Raw genomic sequence first — 22,857 nt, forward strand, 5'->3', positions numbered from 1 at the left:
AGGGGCCCTCTTTAATGCCCCTCCCCCTCCCCCTCCCCCCTTATTTAATTCAAGGTTATCCCTAAATATTTTTGCCGTCATATACCACTCCCCCTCCTCCCGCACCAACTAATTAATTAATAGGGGTTTTTGTCTCACTCGGGGGCCCTATTTACTAAATCAAGATTGTAGAGCATACTAAAGCAATGATTCACGACTTTCTATAATATACAATCTATGGGCTATGTGGACCATGAAAGTGACTACAACTTGGAAGGGAAGTATGCGCGGAGGGGCTTTGTGCACTGCAGGAAGGGGTAGAAACTAGCATTGAGGTAGGATGAGAAGGGAAGAGGTGGCAAGGATACACAAATAAGTGCCGAATTGATTTAAAGTGGCAAAGGGAAAAGGGACACATTTGAACCACACCCTTTTTAAAAATTTTATGTTCTTAAACAAACACCCCACTTCCCCCCCCGCCCCCCCCCCCCCCCCCCAAACCAAACAAAAAAGGTACACATATTGTACTATGCGGAATGTGCCATTATGTATCGCACAGAAAATTCCGTACTATATGCGTACCAGAACTACCTTGCTTGACCTTCATGGGGATCAGCTTCAAGATGGGAAGATCTTGTCACAAATTTTGTTGGACATTGTTCATGCCTTGTGGATCCATTGATAGGGTAGAGAGGTTTCTCAAGGCGTGAGCGTGTGACTTTGACTTCCAGCGTATGGTATGGGAAGGAATTACATGTCTGTTCTTCATGGGTATTGCTCAGGACACAAATCAAGTTCAGTTGTCCCTCCCACCTATTTTCAATTGTTTAATTGGCACTCTCTTCCTTTTTGAAAAGCAATACATTAATTCACTTAGACAACTAAGGTGAACTACTGACATGTGTTTCTAGGAAATCCAGCTCCTCTAAAGACTATCCTCTTCCATGCGTGTTAATACTTTTATTCCTAAGAAACACATCAAACCAGAGTGGTTAGCTTTGATGTGGACTAAGGAAAGAGTTTGCATACATATATTTCTGGGATTTTCCTAGTATCACACATGCGTGTTGAACTCTAGAACCATTCTTTTCATTCTATGCAAACTCAAAATCCTAGCAGTAGACATGTATGTTGAAATCTGGAACCATTCTTTTCATTCGATATGAACTCAAAATCTCAATAGTACCTATTTCTTTTGGCTATTGGCACATGGAGGCCTGCCATTGGCCCGTGGGCTGGAGCAGATGAGAATAGATGGTAGATGCATTAATTGTATGGATGGAGCTCTAGAGACGATCCCGCATTGTCTTTGGGGCTGCCCTGTCGCACAGCGGATATGGCTAGTGTCATTCAGGATTGTTGCCAGCATGCGAAGGATGAGAACGGATTCCACATGGGGGATGGTGGCCTGGCTCACTAAGGGAGGTCACACCTTTGCGATAGATCCTGTCACACCGGCTTACAGGATACATGGGCAGCAAGTTTCCCAGATTGAGGTTCACGACGCAGCTTAGCCCTCCTGTCCACGCCCACCACCTCTCCTAGAGGATGGTGTTTCGGAGAGTGTTTCCAGCATCATTGCCTGGAACATCTGGGTGGCTCAATGCAGCCGGGTGATGGGAGACCAAATGACTTGTCCAACAGCTACCCTAGTAGCCATTTGGCAGGATATCATCTTCACCTTGCGTGCCATTTGGGAGCACGGTACTCCAGGTTTGAGAGCGACTGTCGAGAGGCGGGAGCGCTTCCGCCAAACATGGCCGGCAAGGGTATTCTATACCATTTCTGCTAGCTCCTTTTTTGGAATCTCTATAGGCGATGAGCCATGAGATTTGTAAACGAGTGCTTATGCTTGTAGTTGGCAAACTGTTCTTTTTCGGAATGAAAGCATATTTAGAACATGACACCCTAAAGTGGGGTGGGTCTGTCCTTAGACCTCAAGGGTACTTGTTTCGCTTTTTATAAGAACTCTTCAAGCTATGCTTGAATCATATAAATTGATTGCTTTGGAATTAACTGAGAGACCAAGCTTTCCATTTAATAGAACCATAGATCATATAAGGTCCAATTGTGTATTTCTCAGTATCCACGAAAGATATCCATTCTCCTTTGCAATGGCAAAATTGTGAGTCCATATTCTTGACTGAATAGCTAAATTGGTTTCTTAACAAAAACAATATAACTTGAGTCCTCCAGAGCTCAAATAATATAACTTGGAATAGATAGCTATGTGAAAACTGATTTTGAAAATCAGCAAACACACTCTTTCATTGAGGTTGCCTTCCCTTGAATTATACTCTATTTCTGAAACAGTCAAGAAGACAAAATACTATTCTTCCTTAGCACATCCATGCTTACTCTACAAATACCTCTTTCAATTCATAACAAACATCCAATCTTCCCGATCACAGGAATTAATCCCATAGCTCCATATATCTTTGGCACAAGATCTTTTCCATGTCCAATGCTTGGGTTTTGTCCTATCAAGGAATTCTTCCAAAATCAATGGAAGTATAACTTTGATAAATAATCAAACCAAGTGTGTATTACTCTCATTTCTTTGAAGTAAACAAGGAAAACAACACACAAATATTCAGGACTTAGAGACAAAAAATAACTATTAAATCAAATATACTTGGCCTTTACTGGGAATCCCTTTTTAATAAGGAATTTCCACATGTATCTTATCCCTGTGATCCTTGGGTTTTTACTTCCTCAAAATCAACCTAGATAATGCTCTCCAGCGTCGAATCTTGAAGTGCTGAAATAACCATCAACACAAACAATCCCAAATATGGGTTGTTCACCCGCTTGTCTGCCCCTTCTCAATCACTACAAGCCCTAGGCACAATAGCAGCTTGCAAGTCGACTTTGAATAGGGAATTGATCTTCTCATTTGTGCTCTCTTTCTTGACTAACCGCAAGGATTTGATGACATTGCTTGGGCTGCTTCAAATCAAGTGCAAATAGCTCCCAATTTCCAGATTGTGAGTATGCAACTCAAATCATAATCTAAGCGGGACTGCTTCAAAACTTGAACTGATCCAAAAAGCATGGATTTTGCCAAAATTTTGGGACTGCCTGCAAATCAAATCACTTGGACTCTGTTACTAATTTGTGGCAAATTGGTTTGGTTGAAGCAAGCTGAGCTGATTCACAATCAATCTGCATTTTTCTTGGTTGGATCTATTGTGTTGAATATCTCCCTTCTCCAAATTGCCATTGTCCTCTTCAATCTAGAAGTACATTGGATCGTCGTCACCAGGGAAAGTGACAAGGCTGAGCTCTGATACCACTGTAATCAGACCAGGAACCCTAACACGGACCAAAAAAACAGAAGTACTTTGGATTAGAAAAAGTGACAAGGCTGAGCTCTGATACCACTTTAATCGGACCAAAACCCTAAAACGAATCTGTAATCAGCCCAAAAAACCTAAAAAACGAATCACTTCTAGTAGAAACGCAGCCTAGATCCTCAAGTCGCACCAGATAATCACCAAGATAGATTTCGAATTTCACACATAACAGGGAAAAACAGCACCTGATAACTTCATCTGATGAGGAGCAGCAGCAGATTTCTTCTTGGAAACAAAGAGAGGGTGAGAAAGAACAGAGAACACACACACTAGGGCCCAAGGCCTCTCTCTTTATAGACTAGGCTACCAGCCCAAAAGCATGGGCTCCAGAAAGCTGGGGCCTGTTTTTCTTCATAAAGTTGGCTTTTGGGCTATATTTCCCCAATTTTGGCACTGAATTTCGTTTTCGACTCTAGTGGACCTTTTTAAAGTGGGGCACCACTTTCTTGGTGGTTTTTCTCTCATGGGACTTGCTTTTTGGCACTTGGCCCTTAAAATTTTGGCCTTTTTGCACTCTTCTAGGCCCTACACATCCAATAAACAATATCCAACACTTTAGCCATTAGAGGTTAGACAAATGCATGCATTCTGATTCTTGGACTATTCCAAGTCCCTTGTGGCCAACCCCACCGTTCTCAGTTAACTAAAGTCAACTTTGTGTGATCGAAGTCAATCTACTAAAGATTTCTCTTTATTTCTTTTCTTTGACCAAAGTCAGTCTAATAAAGATATCTCTTTATTTCTTGGGATAACTATGATTTCATGACCGGTAATATTTTCATATCCATGAGTCTCATCTCTCCATCTTCAAAAAACTAGTCTTTGACTTCTAGACCCTTGGGACGACAACTACTCTGTGCTTTTCCTGGATTAGTAGGATTTTGGACTTTGTGCCTCCCATCTTTATGGTCATGACTTCGGTGCCCCAATTATGAAGTACCTTGGCATGTAGCAATGGGTAGGCCTTTTCTTCCATTGGAATGATAAGCAAACTCACGTTATAATATACTCCTTCAACCAAAGATCACCACGGGTAGGCATTTTCTTCCATTGGAATTATAAGCAAACTCGCAGTATAATGCACTCCTTCAATAGTGACTACGACATCCAAAAGTGTACTTGTTTACTCGACTGGTCATTGATCAACCTTGCGTACTTGAAATGACGAAAATTTGAGATTAGCCACACTGTTTAAATTAATATCTAGTGTCATGGTGGATGGTGGCCCGCCACCACCCACCATGACAATTATTACTATTAAAATCAAGAAGCAAACTCGCAGTATAATGCACTCCTTCAATAGTGACTACGACATCCAAAAGTGTACTAGTTTACTCGACTAGTCATTAATCAACCCTGCGTACTCGAAATGACGAAAATTTGAGATTAGCCACACTGTCTAAATTAATATCTAGTGTCATGGTGAATGGTGGCCCGCCACCACCCACCATGACACTAGATACATTTCGCTTCTTGATTTTAATAGTAATAATGGGTATTTCATCGTCTACAATTGGTGTATCGATGATAGGCATCGTGGCCAAAGAGTCTACATCGTTAATAGGTCTCTCCTCGGCTCAGAGTTGTTGCATGTACGGAGCAATCCTTAGTAATTCAGTCACAATAAGACTAACATTCATGTTGCAAAATGTCTCCCATGCTTGTATGACTTCTAGACTCGAGCACTCGGTGGTACTTGTTGAAAGCTTCACCTTGCTCGGCTGATTGCAAAACCATGGGTGGGTCCGGCTATAAGCCTAGTGCAGGTGCCTTCCCCTTCAACTCTTTGGCCAATTTAGCAACCACTTGCTTTTGCTCCCGCCAATTAATGTCTCTGGTCGGTGGTGAGTCCCTCCTTGGACTAGGTATAGGGCTGGTGATTGCATGAACTTCTACTAGTTCAGGAACCTCTGCCAACATGACTTGGCACACCGGATCAACTTCAATTCTTTCTTGATTATTTTTTAGCAACTTAATATGCTCGTCATAGTTTACACTCAGCTTTGACATGGTTTTCACCACAAATATAGCAGCATATTTGTGACAAACATTGATTTTTACCCTTCTTATTCTTGCCTTTGCCTTTATTCTACTCAGACCTCGGTGGACACCCATCTTTAGACTTGGCTTCCTCTGTTACTTGATTCACATCTGAATTGCGGTTTTTGTTGTACCAGCACTCGGACTCATCATGCCCGAACTTGTTACATGTACCACAACGCTTGGTCCAACATTTACTTGCGGTATGGCCTTGCTAAGAATACTTCTTGCACCACTTTTCATCTTGACCAGAGTTTGCCTTGAAAGCCCAATTCTTTCAAGGATTTTTTAAGAGTGGACTTCAACTTGACTGGCTTTGACGAGGTCTCTTCCTCATCACTTCCCTTTGTCTTTTTCTTGGTGGGTCTGCTCTTTTCCAACACCACTGCTCGATTCAGCACCTCCTCGTATGTCTTGGTCGGATTAACAAACTCCTCGTAGGTCTTTGTCAAATTAACAATCTCAATGGATTGTAGGTCTAATTGAGTGCAACCCGTAATTCAACCAGGCACAAAGTGACTTGTCGTCTGGTGGCATGCTCAATTGGTTAATGAGGGCACGCATTCTTAATACAAAATCCTGAATGGATTCATTCTCCTTCTACTTCAAATCACTAAGCTTGGTGCAGAGATCTGTCTCATTGATTTCTTACCAGAGCCTTTTAAGGAATGCCTTGGATGTATGTTGCCAGTCGGCAAAATAACCAATTAGAAATTGGTTGAACCAACATTGAGCAGTTTTGATCAATGTGCAAGGGATGTAGTTCATATACTCTTTCTTAGTCATGGCACCTTGTATGTGACATACTCCCAGAAAACTTTACAAGTCTAAGACGACGTCTACCAGCTGCAGGATTGAAGAGCCTTGATCCCGGCCTACCACCAACAGGTACCATAGGGCTGCTTAGTGAGGGACTCCACCTTCGGGGCCCTTCTGCATTGGCCGGGCGTCTGCTTGTCAACGTCCTACCGCAATGGGGCTTTTTGATTTATGCCTTCTAACTCATGTTGGACTCCAGTTCTAAGTTATTCTTCTCCCTGTCAAGGTTCCAATAGACCTGGATTTCAATGGATGAGATGGGTCACTTGTCCAAGCAAGGCTCGGTGTTAGTTGGCTCGTATCAGTTGCCTAGAAATAACCCCACGTGACCTTTGTGAGCCTCGCCTATGGTAATTATGTTCTTCGTTCGACTCTTGTTCTGAACCTTGATCTGCCGGTGACTTGCGGCCAGATCTTCTTCTTTGTACTCGGTCCAAGGCACGTCTTGCCTACGAACCAAATGCTTGCTTATTAGGTTGTCACCGGTGCTCATGGATCGGCTCATAGACAAGTTCATCAAATCAAAATCTTGGCTGTCGATCCACGAATGTTTGGATCAACCTGCCACCGCCTCGAGGATTTTGTCTTGTGTGGCACCTCAAGTCGTCGTCAGTGTGTCTCCCACTCTAAGTGTCAATATAGTACTCAGATGCGTTGTGTGTGGCACCTCAGGTTGTTGTCGATACGTCTCTTGCACTGGTTCACTCCGAGTGTCAATGCAGTAGTCAGATGCCATCTCACCATGCAAGGGACCAAGCATTAGCCATCCTTGAGCTCTCCATTTTCGAGGGCCCTCTGGTAGCTATCCACACCGTTATCCATTCCCGATTATGAGATCCTTCCAGACGTTCATCACTTCATGTCTTGCCAATTTCTACCGCCTCGATGTAGGTGTTTTTCTCTCCTGGCCGCATACCTTTGGCATCGTTTCGAGCATGCTTCAAACATCATGCAAGACTTGAAGAAACATGAGGGTTTCCTAGTAACAATCTTCTATCCAGAAACCGATTCTCAAACACGTCTTCAAAGTCTTTAAATCTTGTTTAGCCACTCGAAGATATATGTTATAGTAATGAACTAGACCGAGCAGCTGCCGTAGCTCGTCACTTGTCAACATGCACCGATACTCTTAGTGTCTATGCTCTCGGTTCTAAGGACCGCTAAGCTCATTCACCACTCATACTTTCAGCATGTCAGTCCCCTAGCAGGATTGACAAATATTGACGATCTTTTCCCTCACCCCTCGTTGGTCCGACTGTCTGGTACTCAAAAGCAACGGTGCGAGTGCTTGGTGAAGATGCCCTCTCTTGCACTTCCTAGAATGCCTGGTGCACGTGCCTACTTGGTGCAAGGGTTAAAAGTCGAGAAGAATTAACGGGGAAGTTTGGTGCTGCGTGGGCAAAACCGTATGGAGACGGGTGGAAGAGTACAGCCGGAACAACGAGCAAAGCAACACAAATGTATATATAAACCATGCACAACTCTATAATATATCAAATAAAGGGGCTTGGCCTGTTACAACAGCATCAGCTGCAAGATGGTGCTCATGCAACAACCAATGCGTGTGCTCGCCTCAGCCTAAGACACAAACCTCTATTAGAGCAACAATACTCAACTTGCAACAATTGAGCAAAGAGTGAGTGACAGAGAGTGTCTGTCCTACAAAACTCATCATCTAAATACCCTAAGACCTCCTATCCGACTCAGCGGTTTGGTGAACTGACTTCCGAGATTCCTTCCAAAATCTACTACCACCACAAATATGGATTGGACCGTCTGCTATCTTCCAGCTGCATAGCCTAGCCGCTTGGCCCTTGGTGATCCAACCCTCGTGCCTGGTCGTTGGAGCTGGGGTTGAGTACTGACCTGGAGTCAATATTCTTCCAATGCCAATGATTATGGCTAGGGCCTTTACATCACACAGTATCCAATCTCTGATTGCATTAGGATCCACTATAGTCACCACTACCCACGCAGCACATTTGATATCTTCAGGCCTTAGCTCCACTCCCATCATAATCTCCCAGATAATCCAAACCACCAAGTGGCTCCGGACTTCATCTTCCAAAGAGGGCAGTCTGCTAGCCACGACGAGGATCTAAAGGGCTTAAAAGAAGTACACTTGTCTAAATCTTGATCACCCTCCTTGCACAAGTACATGTCCTTCAAAGGTAGGAGATGACTTCTGCAAGCCTGAACTGAGATCACCTTCAAGCTTCAAGCACTTGTGAGTCTTCCTCAAGGCTCTGAGAAAACAGAGGTGGAGGTTTCTTGCTACTACAGCCAACACTCCCCACCAGCGGAAGATTGTGTAAATGTTTTCCCAGAAATCACATAGTGCTAATTCAAATCTCACTCCTTCCTTGATGTGTACACAATTGAATGACTTAGACCCTTGAATATTGCAATAGTAGAGTAGAACAGTAGATCGTGTATTTTTATAAATTGCTCCAAACAAAAGCTGATACAAAAGGGTGTGCTTAGTGTGCCTCCATCTAGCAAATAAGGTACTGCTTCAACATTGACCCCTGACCACTCAAAACAGTCATCTACCTCCTCCTAGCACCTTCAATCCCTGTCAGCCCGCCCGGCTTGCTGCAGTCTTCTGTGCAGACATCTGCTGCTGTCTTCTGAGAGACATCTGTTGCTGTCTGCTGGCCTGCCTGCATGGCCTATAAGGCCAACAGCAGCCTGTTCTTGCTATTATGATAGGTCCCTTGAGCTGTGCAATGCATCCTTGCTAGCGGCACCAACAGGTATTTCAGTCAGATACTTGGGTTGTAAGATTGGCATTGATACCTTCCCTAGACGACAATTCACTCCAACGTTGGAAAGCGTAGGAGTTCTGACGGGTTGGATCTTGCTCTAGAGTGGTTGTGGTCGACCAAGTGCTTATAGCCATTGCTTGCTTCATCTGAATCCAAGTATCAATGCCCATTTAACGTCGCTTTTTGTGACCACTCTACCATCATGAGACCCTATACTTCTTGGATGGGGGTGAGCTTATATTGGCTCTGAGTTAGACATTAGAATCTATGTTATAGATTCCTCTAGAAAGCTTGACTCATACAGGAAGTTCTCACAGAAATCCCGGGATATATAAAGTTTACACCAACACGTGTTGAATTTAGTATTGCCCCTTAATTCCTGAGAGGAGCTGTGGGAATTCTCAGGCCTGTAAACTCCCTTTCTATATAAGAACTTGCAAGGAGCATGCCCTTGGAAGTGCCAATGGATGAAAGGGATTGATTATTATCAGAAGAACTATTAGGGAGATGTGCAGGGTCAACTGAGGTTGTTGTTATTGTAGTCCCAATTATTGTCGTGATTCCTAGCAATTAATGTGGGCTCCCATAGGCATACCGACTTTGGGATCCCAATGATAAATTGCAACATTCAACTTAAAAATTCTTATTGTTTTGTTTGGGGTACGTAGTCTTGTTTGCCATCACAGGTTTTCATTGTCCTTGTGGGTGCATCCACCTCTCAACCTTGGTAACATTGGGATCTCTGAAAACAGGCTGGCTGACAACCAATTTCTTTTTCTAGCATTCCTTCCACAATCAGCAACCCACGTTTGACTGATTTGTGTGGTATGGTTTTTCAAAAGTTATTTTCTCGAGGGGGGAAAAACCAAGGTAACATTGACATGGATTAACACATTTAAGTGTTTCGAATTTCATATTCCATTAGTATGCATACTATCATCCACGATTAGAAACTCTTTGTTCATATAGTCACATGAAAAACTCAACAGAGCTGGTTTGAAATCTTCTGGCCAAATGTGACCTTGTTCGAATTTGACCAAGTTGATCACCTTATTTAGAATGGATTTTATCACCTGTTTACACGGCATTGTTATTGCAGTGTGTAACATCCACTTCATTTCCTCTTCAGAAAAGCAATGGGGGGAAGAATAAACCAGGGAAAAAGTATGAAGTAAAGCAATGCTTTTAACCTCGTCACCATGAAACAAGCTACAATATGACTTCGAATTACACCGATTCATCCAATTTAAAAAGCTTTAAACTACAACAACAAATTGACTGCAATTCTAATGATCATCTCAATCACAATAGACAATATGAATCACCACAAATTTGTCTGTTACCTCTATTTTTTGAAAAGGTACGTGGTATCAGCAGACATGCGAGTCGTTGTATACTATGATCAGAAATCCCACGCAAAACTTTGATGGTCTGTCACATTAATAATTTACATATGCTTGTGATTTCTCCCCAAAAAAAGACTTTAATTTAAGGCCGAAATGTAGATTAGAAAACAAAATTGAACCAAATAATGGATGTCAGGATTCAATTTAAGAAATTGAAAACATAGATAATTGACCCCATGCACTTGCTCTAGTGAAAATGAGCGTACGTGAGGGCAAGAGGTGGTTCTAGCTGTGTGTACTGCCATACATATTTGGCAGTTATCATGGACAGCTAAGCATGGGTGTGCACCCAAGGGTTGTATGGACAATTACATACATATCCCAATGTTTACAGCTCACAGCTTCATATACCATGTGTGCACACCAGTTCAGAAAGCAAAACTAAGGGGGCAATGTAGGAAACCCCCTTCTAACATAGTCTGAAATTTAAGAACATCTTCAATTTGCCATGGCTGCTAGTCCTCCCCATCTCCTGCACTCAGCCTCATGCTCCCTTCCACCTCAGATGGCCTCTGCTCCCCTCCACCCCTATTCCGCCTTTCTGGCCATTTCTGCCTCTACTCTGCCCGTTTCTGCCTCTATTCTGGCTTTCTGCCCGTTCTCTGCATCTATCCCTCTACCCATTTCTGCCTTCAATCTGCCCCTCCTGCTTCTGCCCGACTTCCCTTATCCGCCCCCCATTTCTGCCTCTAATACGACCCTCCAGCTTCAATCCAACTTCCCAATCCGCCCCTCTAGCTTCTGCCCGCTTCTGTTTCCCAGCCCACCCCTAATCCTCCCATCTGCCTCCCCTGTTCTACTCTCCAGCCTCTAATTCACCATACAGCCTCTGTTATATCCTGTAAAGCAAGAGGCATATCAAAGACTGAGCTCCAGTGTATGCTTTCTTGACAAAGAGAGTTGGGCTGAGCTGAATTGGTAGGAGACCATTTAACTTTAGAAAGCACTCGCTTCCAGACCTGTACTAAAGAAGATGAGAAAGGACAGCCTATAATAACGCCTTGAAATTTACCAATGACCACCTCCCAATGATCTGTAATCCAATCCCCATAAGCATGCGTCCTCATGTTCATACACATGGCTGCCAACATGACAGACCATGGCTGTTTTTGCTGAAAAAAGGTAGGAAGCATAGTAGTCTTCCTGGCTAGGATGTGAAACTAATGTTAAGTATGTTAAGATCCCCATGCATCTTGGGAGAACACACATAAGGCATTCTTAACAGCCTTAAACCCTTCCTGCAAGATTTTGTCTTCCCAAAAAGCTCCATCGCATGCAACATGTTTCAGACTGCACACACACACACACACATGAATCAACACTACTTCCCCTCAGCTGTAATGCTCCCTTCTCTTCATTTCTTTACTTCCCTTAGAGCTTCCAGGTGTGGCAGAAAGGTTTCTATCTAGTTTCTTATAGGCTTCCCGTAACTAATAGACCATGCCTTGAGTCAATTTCTTCATCTTCTCCACCGGATGCAAGCACCTCAGGTCAATAATGCCTTCTCTCTTTTGGCTGATTGTGGGGATGTAGGAGACTTTGTGCTCTCTTCCATTGTTGGCACCACTCTTCTAGAGCCTCCACATCCATTGCTTTGAGGACCCTGCTCTCCCAAGTGGAGTTTCCTTCCCTCACTCCCCATGTCTATTCATCTTCACAAGGGAGAGGTGCTTCACTAATAGGGCAAAGAAGCCTTTCCATGCTACATCCTCCCGTTGATGAGGATTGTTAGCTGAAACAAACAGGACCAATGGAAACTCCGTACAAACTACTTGTGCAAGGGTGGCAGCCTTGCGTCGGCCATGGTGTGAGGGTGGCCAAGGTAGAAAGCATATGGAGAAAATGACATGACTATCTAAAGCATGCCATACACAAGTAAACAAGCGACTTCAAAAAGTGAAAATCACACAACCATCAAGTACATGCCTAAAATACAAAGGCCTCAACCTTGTAATCTAGGAAACCATGTATCCATGCATCCAATGTAACTCTTCTCAAATGTTACATTGAGGGAGGTTGTTAAAAGAATCATGGTTTAGAAACACTCCCTAGAGTTTGATGGTGAGTGTACACATGGTTCTCATGAAGGGTCACATGAAAGATCATGGGCCTCATTAATGTTGTCACATGGAGCGTGCCTATTGTACTTTGTGGTGGAGAAAACAAGCAATTGTATGGAGGTGGATGTGCACAAGTTTGTGGTTGTATACCCAAATGGGTGGAACTCTTGGCTCTATTTGAAGAAGCCCAAGAGAGTCCTATGTATGGACTCGAATACAATTGGACCTCACCTTTTGTATAGAGAAAGTCTATAAGTGTGCTCTCTCTCTCTCTCTCTCTCTCTCTCTCTCTCTCTCCAGCTACATACATCTAGGGCTTGGGAGGGGAGGAGTTCCCCACCAAGATCAGTTCTACCATCACCACTTCCTGAGGGTTTCAGAGCATGGTCTCGTCATTAGACCTCAATAGTCTCACATGCATTGAGGATCACCATCAGTCAATTGCGAGTCTCGTCACATCAGCTGTGGATCTCGAGGCAGGGAGAGCTGCAGGCATACTCCAAGAGCAGAGGATTTGCACACTATGTTGGATGGAGGAGATCGAGATAGAGGAGCACTTTCTATGTGTTTGCCCAATCTACTATGAGATCTGAGGGCCATATCACTGCCTCTTTCAAGAGGAGCATGGCTTTGGTCCACTTACATAGCTGATCCATTTTCTCGATCAGGTTTGTGTTGGGCTCTATTTAATTGAGATGCGACAATAGAGAGATATACTGATGCGACAAACCTGAGAGCAGCAGCGATTGATGTTACTGGCCACCGAGATTGACAAAGCACACACGCTTGTTATAGATTTCTTGCATTTGAGTCAGGTACCGTTGAGGCTAAGAGAGAGAAGCTTGATGAGATGAAAGCATCCTGGACTAGCAGTAGGACTCCCTGCCACGATGCTGCGAGACGAGAGACATGCACTCCACATGTGACACAGAGAGGGACCAAAGCATGCACGATCGTAGCTCGGCCTATTTCAGCCCTCCTCAGAGGTGACCACCAGAGACAAGGCATCACCCTTGACGTAGCCCATCAGATCCAAAAATCGAGGAGACCATAGCCTCCACCGCATCGAGAGATAGCTCAACAGAGACACAGATACGAGAGCTCCTCACATCTCATCAGAAAACCACCAGGTTACCTAGATATATGGAACCTGGGCATATACTAGGGACTTTAGCTCTGAGCACCTGATACTCTTTTGAGATATTTTGCTACTCCACTATTTTGTTCACTAGCTTAGCACTTAGTACTCAGCAAGGGCCTTAGTGAGCCCTTTGCTTCAGCCCCAAGTGGCTTGTATAAGTTACCTTTTGGTCTTGCACTTTGTCTCATAGGCCCACGAGGCCTCTTGCCAACGATGATACATCTCTCTCTCTCTCTCTCACTCTCCCCCCCCCCCCTTATCTTCTCCATGTTCAAGTCTTCTCTCTCATGCAGGTCTCCGCTTCTGCCTTTCTATATTCTCTCACTCTCTTTCTAGAGATCATAGATCCTAGAAATCTTGACACTCTCTACATCTCATTCCGAGACAAGATAGAGAAAATCTCTCTAATGGGGTTCACAGTCAAATCAAGATGTTGTTATGTACATTGCCTCAGAGGTCTATAACTCCCTTCTTATTGCAAACCAAGATATTTGTAACAAGGATGATGCCAAGAAGAGGGTATGGCAAGTTATTCCTAGATTGGTGGAACTAGATGTGAGGGTTCTACTTGATGCACCTTTACCAATCTAGAATTCAGGACTGCTCTCTTTGCTCTTCACAAGGGCAAATATCCTAGTTCACATGGATTAACCTCCTCCTCATCATCAATTTTTGACAATCGGTAATCATATCACTTCTATAGAGCATTAGGGACTCTGATACTATTCATGATTCTCTTTCAATCTACAAAGAGTCTCACCCATCTTATCCCAAACAGCAAGGGGGGGGGGGGGGGACATGCTTTGTGATCCGAGCATTTTGTAAAACATCTTCTCATTCTGGGAGGCTTCAGAGTAGGTTATGCATAGTGACCAAGATTTAGCCATTATACTTCTAGACTTTGAGAATGCTTATGACAGAGTAGACTAGGATTTCTTCAAGGATACCTTGGTTTTTTAGATGCTTGGATCAAGGGGGTTTCCTCTTTGTACAGATCAGCCCCTAGCTAGGTGCTTATTAGAGGGGTTAGAGGTGATAGATTTCATCTCTCTAGATCAATCCGTCAAGGATTTCCCTTTAGCCCCTTTTTGTATTTATTTACACAGCTGAAGCCATGTCTTTTTGAGATCCCATGCAAACATACTTAGGCACAGATCTCCTCGTAGGCAAGATGAACACCTTCTGGAGTGAGTTTGCTGATGAACCTGGTTTTTCTTTTGATGCACTGTAGGAACAGAGTGGAGACAGGTTGTGAACACAAGTGAGCAAGAGTGCACACACAAGAAAGCTCCAATAGAAATGTTCAAATAAAACAATACAAGTACTTGGTATATATAGTACCCAAGTACTACCGGTCAACCATAGGGTTGACTTTATGCCTACAACACCATATCTTTGTAATGTCTTACAAATCCCCCCTCAAAGATATGGCTGAAAGTATCTAAAGTACCATGGTTGCACAAATTCATCCAGATGGATATGCAACCTATGGGAGTACATAAAAACAATGTCATTGTGAATCACTTCACAACCCCTCTTGACATTGTGAGAATGTCTCTGATCCCCAAGCCATGTCGATGTCGTAAGAAAAGATGTGTTGACAGGGCTTTGGTGAAGATATCTGCCACATTGTCCTCAGATGGACAATAGATGAGATCAGTGAAGCCATCAAAAATACAATCTCGTACATAATGATAATGATTTTCAATGTGTTTCATGCGAGCATGAAAGACAAGATTATTGGCTATGGCAATGCAACTCTAGCTGTCACAGAAGATAGAGTTTGCTTCGCCATCCCGTGCATGATGCAAGTCATGCAAAAGCTTCCTTAACCACATTAACTCCGTAGTGGCTGAATTTGCAGCTTTGTACTCTGCTTCACTGGAGGAAGGAGAGACTCCTCTTGCTTCTTACAGAGCTATGAGATACAAGCTGAACCCAATGAGAAGCAATAGCCAGTAGTGGACCGTCTGTCGTCAATGTCCCCTGACCAATCTGTGAAACCACTCAGCTCTAGATCACAATCTGAAGCATAATGCAAGCCAAGAGAGAGAGTGCCATGAACATATCTGAGAACCTTCTTTGCTGCATTCCAATGTGTAATCGTGGGACAATGCATGAGCTGGCTCAAAATCCCTGTGGCGTAGTATGGAGCATAGATATATCAAACTGCCAACCAACTGCCTGTACAAAGTGCCATCAAACTTTTCAGCAGTATCATGCTTACTCAGCTTGAGTCCCTTTTCCAATGGAGTAGCCACAGGCTTACAGTACTCCATTTTAAATTTCTGCAACAACCCCTTCGAATACTTTGTCTGTGACATAAAAACCCCATCATGGGTCTACCAAAACTCAATGCCAACACAATAATGCAATAGGCCCAAATATGTCATATCAAAGTTGTGACATAAAGCGGACTGCATTGCTGTAATTTGCTGCAAATCACTGCCAGTGAGTATGATGTCATCCACATATAGTACAAACATGACCAATTCTGATTTTTGCTGCAGAACATACAGATCTGGCTCTGTATGAGTGTTTACAAAGCCCTATGACATCAAAAACTGATGTATCTTCTGATACCACACACGAGGTGCTTGCTTCAGCCCATATAGAGCCTTCTTGAGCTTGCATTCCTTGTGCTCTTGTCCCTTAACCTCAAAACCTTGGGGCTGATATACATAGACCTCCTCTTTAAGATCTCCATTGAGGAAAGCGGTCTTGACATCCATCTGGTACACTGACCAACCATAAAACGCAGCAAGAGAGATGACAAAACGAATGGTGGTCATCTTGGCCACCGGAGAGAAAGTCCCCTCATAATCTATCCCCTCCTCTTGCGCGTACCCCTTGGCAACAAAGCGGGCTTTGTATTTATCAACTGTGCCATCTGAATGGTATTTCACCTTATAAATCCATTTCGTGCCAACCACATTTTTCCCAATGGGCGCATCAACCAAGTCCCATGTGAATGGATTTAATCTCAGCTTCCATAGCTTTCTGCCATGCCGGATTATGCTGAGCATCCTTGAAACTCTAAGGCTCACTTTCAGCTTCCATCACTGAGGTCATCAAAGCAAAATTTACCTTTTTCTGATTTTTCTGAGTGCTGGCCCTCGTTTTCCCCAAAGTAGGCTGATCCTTAGCATCTTGAATGGTCAACCTTGCCCAACATGAAATAGATTTCTTTGCTGTACCACTCGAGGCTGCATCAACATCTTTACTGGCCTCACGACGCTGATAATGCCTCCAAACATGAGGCTGTCTATTCTCAATAATTGGCTGCAAATCTGAAACATTTGAGGGAGAGCCATCTGAACTATGAGAAGTAGAAGGGGAAGCATCAAGAGACTCCATCTCATCATCCTCAAACTCGATGATGTCCAAAGGGGTGTCATCGTATGGTGGCAAGTCTGCACTAGCAGGCTGCATGCACTCATTCTCAGCAAAGAGAACATCTCTGCTGATTATTACCTTCCTGGTAGCGGGATTATAAAGCCTAAATCCCCTGCTCTCAGTGCTATACCCCACGAAAATGCATTTGACACTCTTGTCATCAAGCTTTGTCCGATGTGCATCTGGAACCAAAGCATATGTCACTGAGCCAAAAACTCTGAAATGACTAACCTTTGGCTTAAAGCCATACGAAGCCTCAAATGGAGTCACATTAACCAAAGCTTTGGTAGGACATCTATTCTGAATATAAGTGGATGTCACATCTGCTTCTTCCCAAAAAGCCTTTGAGACTCTCTTGAATTTCAGCATGCATCTCATCATCTCCATGAGAGTACGATTCTTCCTCTTAGACAGTGGATTATGCTGTGGTGTGTAAGGGCATGTCAAGTGATGTTTAATCCCATGCTGCTTCAAAAATCCCTCGAATGCATGTGACATGTACTCTCCCCCTCTATCTGAGTTGAGTGTTCCAATTCTAGAATTGGTTTGGTTCTCAGCCATAGCTTTGAACTCCTGAAACCAATGGAACGCCTCAGATTTTTCCTTCATGAGAAAATCCCATGTGAACCTAGAGAAGTCATCTATTAAGGTCACAAAGTACCTTGCTCCTCTGTGCGTGGGAATAGTCATGGGGCCACATACATCACTATGCACTATCTACAACACTCTGGTTGCCTTCACCCAATTCTTGCCTTGTTTACTGAATGGCAAGCAATGCAATTTGCCAAGTGCACACCCCTCACACACTTCATTTGCTGGTTGCTGCAATTTTTGCATTCCCCGAGTCATATTATTGTTGTACAAGTAGGACAATGCCCTGTGATGGACATGTCTAAACTTGGCATGCCATAAATCAGCCTAGGAAGTGTTTGCTACAGCAATACCTTCTGTCATAAGGCTAAGCATCAAGCTTGTATAAGCCTCTGTCATATGTGCATGTTGCTACAACCTCATACCCTTTCTTTGGATCCTTGATCCTGCATTGGTTATCCTGAAATTCGACCAACATATGTTGATCATGGGCAATGTTTGAAATTGAAATCAGATTTTTCCTCAAATCTGGAACATATCAAACATCTCGGATATACTTAACTTTCCCATTATCAAGCTGAATGGGAATGTGCCCAACTCCAATGATATCTTGAGAAGCATCATTGGCACATATAACCTGTCTGCCATGAGTAGGTGTGATGCTCTCAAACCACTCCTGGCGAGAAGTCATGTACTTAGTAGCACCACTGTCGATATACCATGAATCACTTGCAACAAGGGAAGCATCCCTTGATTGATTTTTAGCATTCAAATCCCCCCTGACATCCATCTCATTAAATGCAGCAAACACAAAATCTCTATCACCTTGGGCAAGATGAGCTTCACCATGTGCATCTGAAGCGCAAGTTTCAAGGGGGGCAACAAAATTACTGCTAGACCTGTCCCTTTGTCTTTTATTTTCATTGGTAATCCTTTTCTGACACTCTGCGATGTAATGTCCTGGCTTCTTGCAATAGTTGCATTTGTCCTTTTTGTGATTTTTTCTTGAACTGCTTGCATTCCCCTCCTTGGGCTGAGTTGTATGGTTGTGTTTTGGCTTAAACGTTTTCTAAAATTTGCCCTTTCCACCCATGGCAAGCGCTTGCTCAGCCTGATGAGAGGCTTGGGCAAAATTTGAGCATCTCTTCTCTTCCTGCAACAAAAGCCCAACTAACTCATCGAACGAGAGTAGGGCTGCCCTGAGAACAATGGTCAATGAAGTGACGAATGTGCCATATGAGGACGCTAAGCTATTGAGAGTAATAGAGACGAGCTTCTTGTCTTCTATTTCCTCATCAATACTTGCAAGCTAATCACGTAGATCAGTGATCCTGGCAATATGATCAGTGATGGCCTGGCCTTCCTGCATGTTGAGATCCTTGAGCTGATTTGTCAAGGCAATGGCCCTTGCCTCATTCTTAACATGATACATGTTTGCTAATCTTTCCTATGCTGCCTTTGCATCCTTGCACGACTTGATAGTCGTCATAATGTGCCTCTTCACATTTGTGGCAATCAAAAACATTGCTTGGGTACTGCGGCGGTCAAACTTCTTCTGCTCCTCTATCGATGCTATGGGACTAGCAAGAGGGGCTGTAGCAAACGATTGTTTTGCCTGTAGTCTGACCCGAAGAAGCTGTGCTGGATGTAGATGAGCCTACTAGCCTCACCTCATCCCCACTAACAATATCCCACAAGCCCTTACCAACCAAGATGTTCTTAAGCATGAATGACCACAAGGCATAGTTTGGTCCATCCAACTTGTCACCCTCGAACGAATTGCCAAAACTGTCTGAAAGAGTCGACATGATGCAAAATGGAATACCCACAAGCTTCAAATGTATCTGCAAAACCAACTGCAAGCCCAAAAGTATAACTGACTACAAATGTGCCTGCAAATCCCAAACTAATACTGGCTGCAAATGCAAAGTACTAATGGCTGCTCTGAAATGCCACTGACGGCACAATGCAATCACTGCAAAAATGGCATCAATCAATCACTGCACTCTGCTGCAATCTGAAGTCCAATCCCAAACTCAAAATGCACAACCCAAATTTGAAATAGCGCACCCACGAGTGCTCAAAGGCATCCAACAGAGCTCAAAGGCATCCACAACTGTAAAGTAACTGCAAATGCACCCAACAATGCAGAATATCTGCAAATGCACCTAAGAGTGCAAGAGTATGGGCTACAAAAACAGCCCCAAAGCGAAATACATAGCTCAAAACACTTACTAAAAGTGCACCTTGGCCGGAACCACCTGCAAAACAGTTGACTGACTATGTGGGCAAGCTGGAGATGACAAAGGAGCTGAAGTGAGCTACTTGGAGCTGAATGAAGGTGTTGGGAGTGCTTTTGAACACAATACAGGTGTAGGGAAGAGCCTGGAGAAGTATGGAGACGCCTGGAGCTGCTGGAACACACTCGGGAGAGACTGGAGCTAAAAAGAGTCCGGATCTGAGCAAAAACGCCGAAAAACAGCTGAAAACTACTCGAAATCACCTTCCGACAAGTCGTACGGATTCCCAACACTGTCACATAACTGTACGAATAGTTCTGTACGAACGTACGTATAACTCAAACGAAAGCTGGAGAGCTGGATGTGAGAACCAAGAATGCGCACTGAAGCACCAAGCTTGCGGGAGTCTAGAAGCAAGCGTAGGAATGGGCTCTAGACGCCTAAAATAGGTAGCACGTTAACGCGCTACCTATTTCATGCATTTAGGCCTCAAAAGTAGGACCCCATTGGCAACACAATGGGGTCCTAGTTTTAAGGCCTAAATGCATGAAATAGACAGCGCGTTAACGCGCTGCCTATTTTAGCCATTCAGGCCTTAAAAGTAGTACCCCGTATCTTTGGACTTGCATATCCAAATGGGGTCATGTCATAAATCAAATCGAACGGCAAGATCCACTTTAGATGGTTTTCATGTCCATTTTCTCCATCAACTAAAACTATATACATCAAATAATGTTGTTGATCAATTTTTGGCATACCCCCCCAAAATCAAGACCCCCATTGCAAAGAAAGGTAAAGAACACAAGGAAATTACTCTGATACCAAATATAGGAACAGAGTGGAGACAGGTTGTGAACACAAGTGAGCAAGTGTGCACGCACAAGAAAGCTCCAATAGAAATGTTCAAATGAAACAATACAAGTACTTGGTATATATAGTACCCAAGTACTACTGGTCAACCATAGGGTTGACTTTATGCCTACAACACCATATCTTTGTAATGTCTTACATGCACCTCCCAAACTCATTGAGTACAACCTTGGATTTATTTGTATAGCAGTACGTACACATGTTAATTTGAATAAATCCAATGATTCTTGGATCAATAGGAGGGCATCCCATATTGGGGAGTTGATTTTGGCTTCACTTGGATTTAGAGACTTCTAGCAATTGGCTACCTCAGAGGGAGTGCAATCAGGATACAGTAGATAGAGGCAGCCATTCCGCCAGAGTGAATTGACACAAATGACATGCCGATCACAGAGTCCACTTGGTGGGGAGCGTTTTCAGGGACGGGCATTCCGTTACTGATTATTACCCTACAGGATGCACATGAGGATACCCTAGTCTTTGATGTTCAGTCAGATCTTTTGATGATATTCTTTTGGAGGTTGCCTTTCAGCCTATCAGGATTGCAAGTTTCATGGGCTAGGGCAAGGACTCACACAGGTATCTTGACCCTGATCCTCTTCTCCTTGCGCTGGGGTCTTGGAGACTCTGATAATATGGTGTTTCCCCTATTAGGTTCTTCCAGTGGGACCTAGGGGAGTGGGAATGGATTCATGAGGGGCACCAAGAGAAGAGCTTCCCCTTCTTTTGCTATACAGTCAAAAAGGCCCAGAAATTTCAGCTCAGTAGTAGAGGTTGGAGGCCCTCCAAAGTGCCTCATTGGGATAGTTTTCAGATTTTTGCAATTGTGCGGAATAACTTTTGGCGTAGTGTTAAAGATAGTGTAAATTGCACTATCCACATAGGGCATAGGGGCAAACCCTAACCCTAAGGGGTTCATATGTATATCTTCATGTTCATTGTTAATACACTTAGTGTACAGGTAGCTATATCGTGTGCACTCCTCTCTCTCTCCCTCTCTCATCATGGTATCACAGCCGATGGTGCTCCACTCCCTTCGTGAGTGTCAAGCCCTCCTTGCGTGAGGCATCTTCCATCGAGAGAGATTTCCGTCAAAGAGAGTCAAGCCCTTGCTTCCGTCAAGGCATCAAGCCCTTGCTGTAGTCAAGGCAACAAACCCTCCATTTGAGGCATCTTCATTTGTGCTCTACTTCATCTTGTAGAGCTCTATCCACTCTCCGATTTCCTTCAGAAAGCTCATCATTCTGAGCTATGGAGAGAGAGTTATGCTCATTCTAGTCTTCCTCCCTTTTCAATTCTTTGAGAGAGACCTTGAGTGTTTTCTCAGTGGCTAAGGTTCATTCTGTAAGGCTCTCTGAGTGTTGTTTTCTTTCCAGAGAGCTTCGCCGCCGCTAAACCCTGTGCTTACAGCCTGTAACAAAAGCAAGCGACACCCGCCTCCGTGCATGCAGGCCAATAGCGAACCACCAGCAGTCCTTGCTCTAGCTCCTTCAGCAAGCATACTGGAGGCTTCTATAGCTGGCACTCCAACCGACGGGTGATGTCCTCCAACTGAGCAACGTCTCCTCTTTCAACGCTTATCGACAAGCAAGCACCTAAAGCTCCTGGAGCAGCAAAAAACCAGCCTCTACAGCCATCCGGCACATTCAGCAACGCCCCAAACGCCTAAAGCTCTAAGAACGGCCTGGACCCAACTTCACCGGCTCTTACTACGGAGACAAACGATGCTCCTCAGTGGGCATTTTTCACCAAACAGAAGCTCCAGTAGCAGAGATCTCTTGGCCAGCATGAATCTCTCGGCCAAACTCCAATGCCCAACTCTGCTACAGCACCCAACGCTTTCCATAGCTTAACGGGCGCCCAACACGACCCAAGCATCCTCCACAAAGCTTAGCCTCAGCAGCGCCTCAACCAGCTCCTTCAGCGACTGCTAGGCCTCAAATAACGATGAGCAGCGCCTAGGCTCCTCCAACCGAGCGTCGACTCTTACCATTCCTTTATCAACATCCTACAATGGCCTCAGATGCCATAGCTCGACTCTCCAGCTCCAACGGATTCAACGACTGCAAGCTGGCCAGGCCACATCAACCGCTCCACGACTCTAGAAGCCTCCCATGACCTCAACATAGAGGCAAAGCTTTACAACAGCAACAAGAGCAGCCTCTATCAGCCTTCTCCAACACTCCAGCCA

General features: G+C 44.0%; 1 protein-coding gene across 5 annotated transcripts in view; it reads right to left on the bottom strand.

The window, feature by feature from the left end:
* Window positions 1–22,857, bottom strand: part of LOC147894474 (cAMP-dependent protein kinase regulatory subunit-like) — an 86,185-nt gene that overhangs the window by 15,992 nt on the left and 47,336 nt on the right. For all 5 annotated transcript variants that reach the window (XM_087385022.1, XM_087385020.1, XM_087385023.1 and 2 more), the window contains one exon: window positions 10,306–10,393. In XM_087385022.1, the coding sequence (XP_087241148.1) occupies window positions 10,306–10,393 (88 nt within the window). The remainder of the gene's footprint in view (window positions 1–10,305; window positions 10,394–22,857) is intronic.

This window comes from Dipteris shenzhenensis, chromosome 14 (assembly GCF_047967505.1).
Source record: "Dipteris shenzhenensis isolate YYH24624 ecotype China chromosome 14, Dip_SZ_1.0, whole genome shotgun sequence".
NCBI lineage: Eukaryota > Viridiplantae > Streptophyta > Polypodiopsida > Gleicheniales > Dipteridaceae > Dipteris > Dipteris shenzhenensis.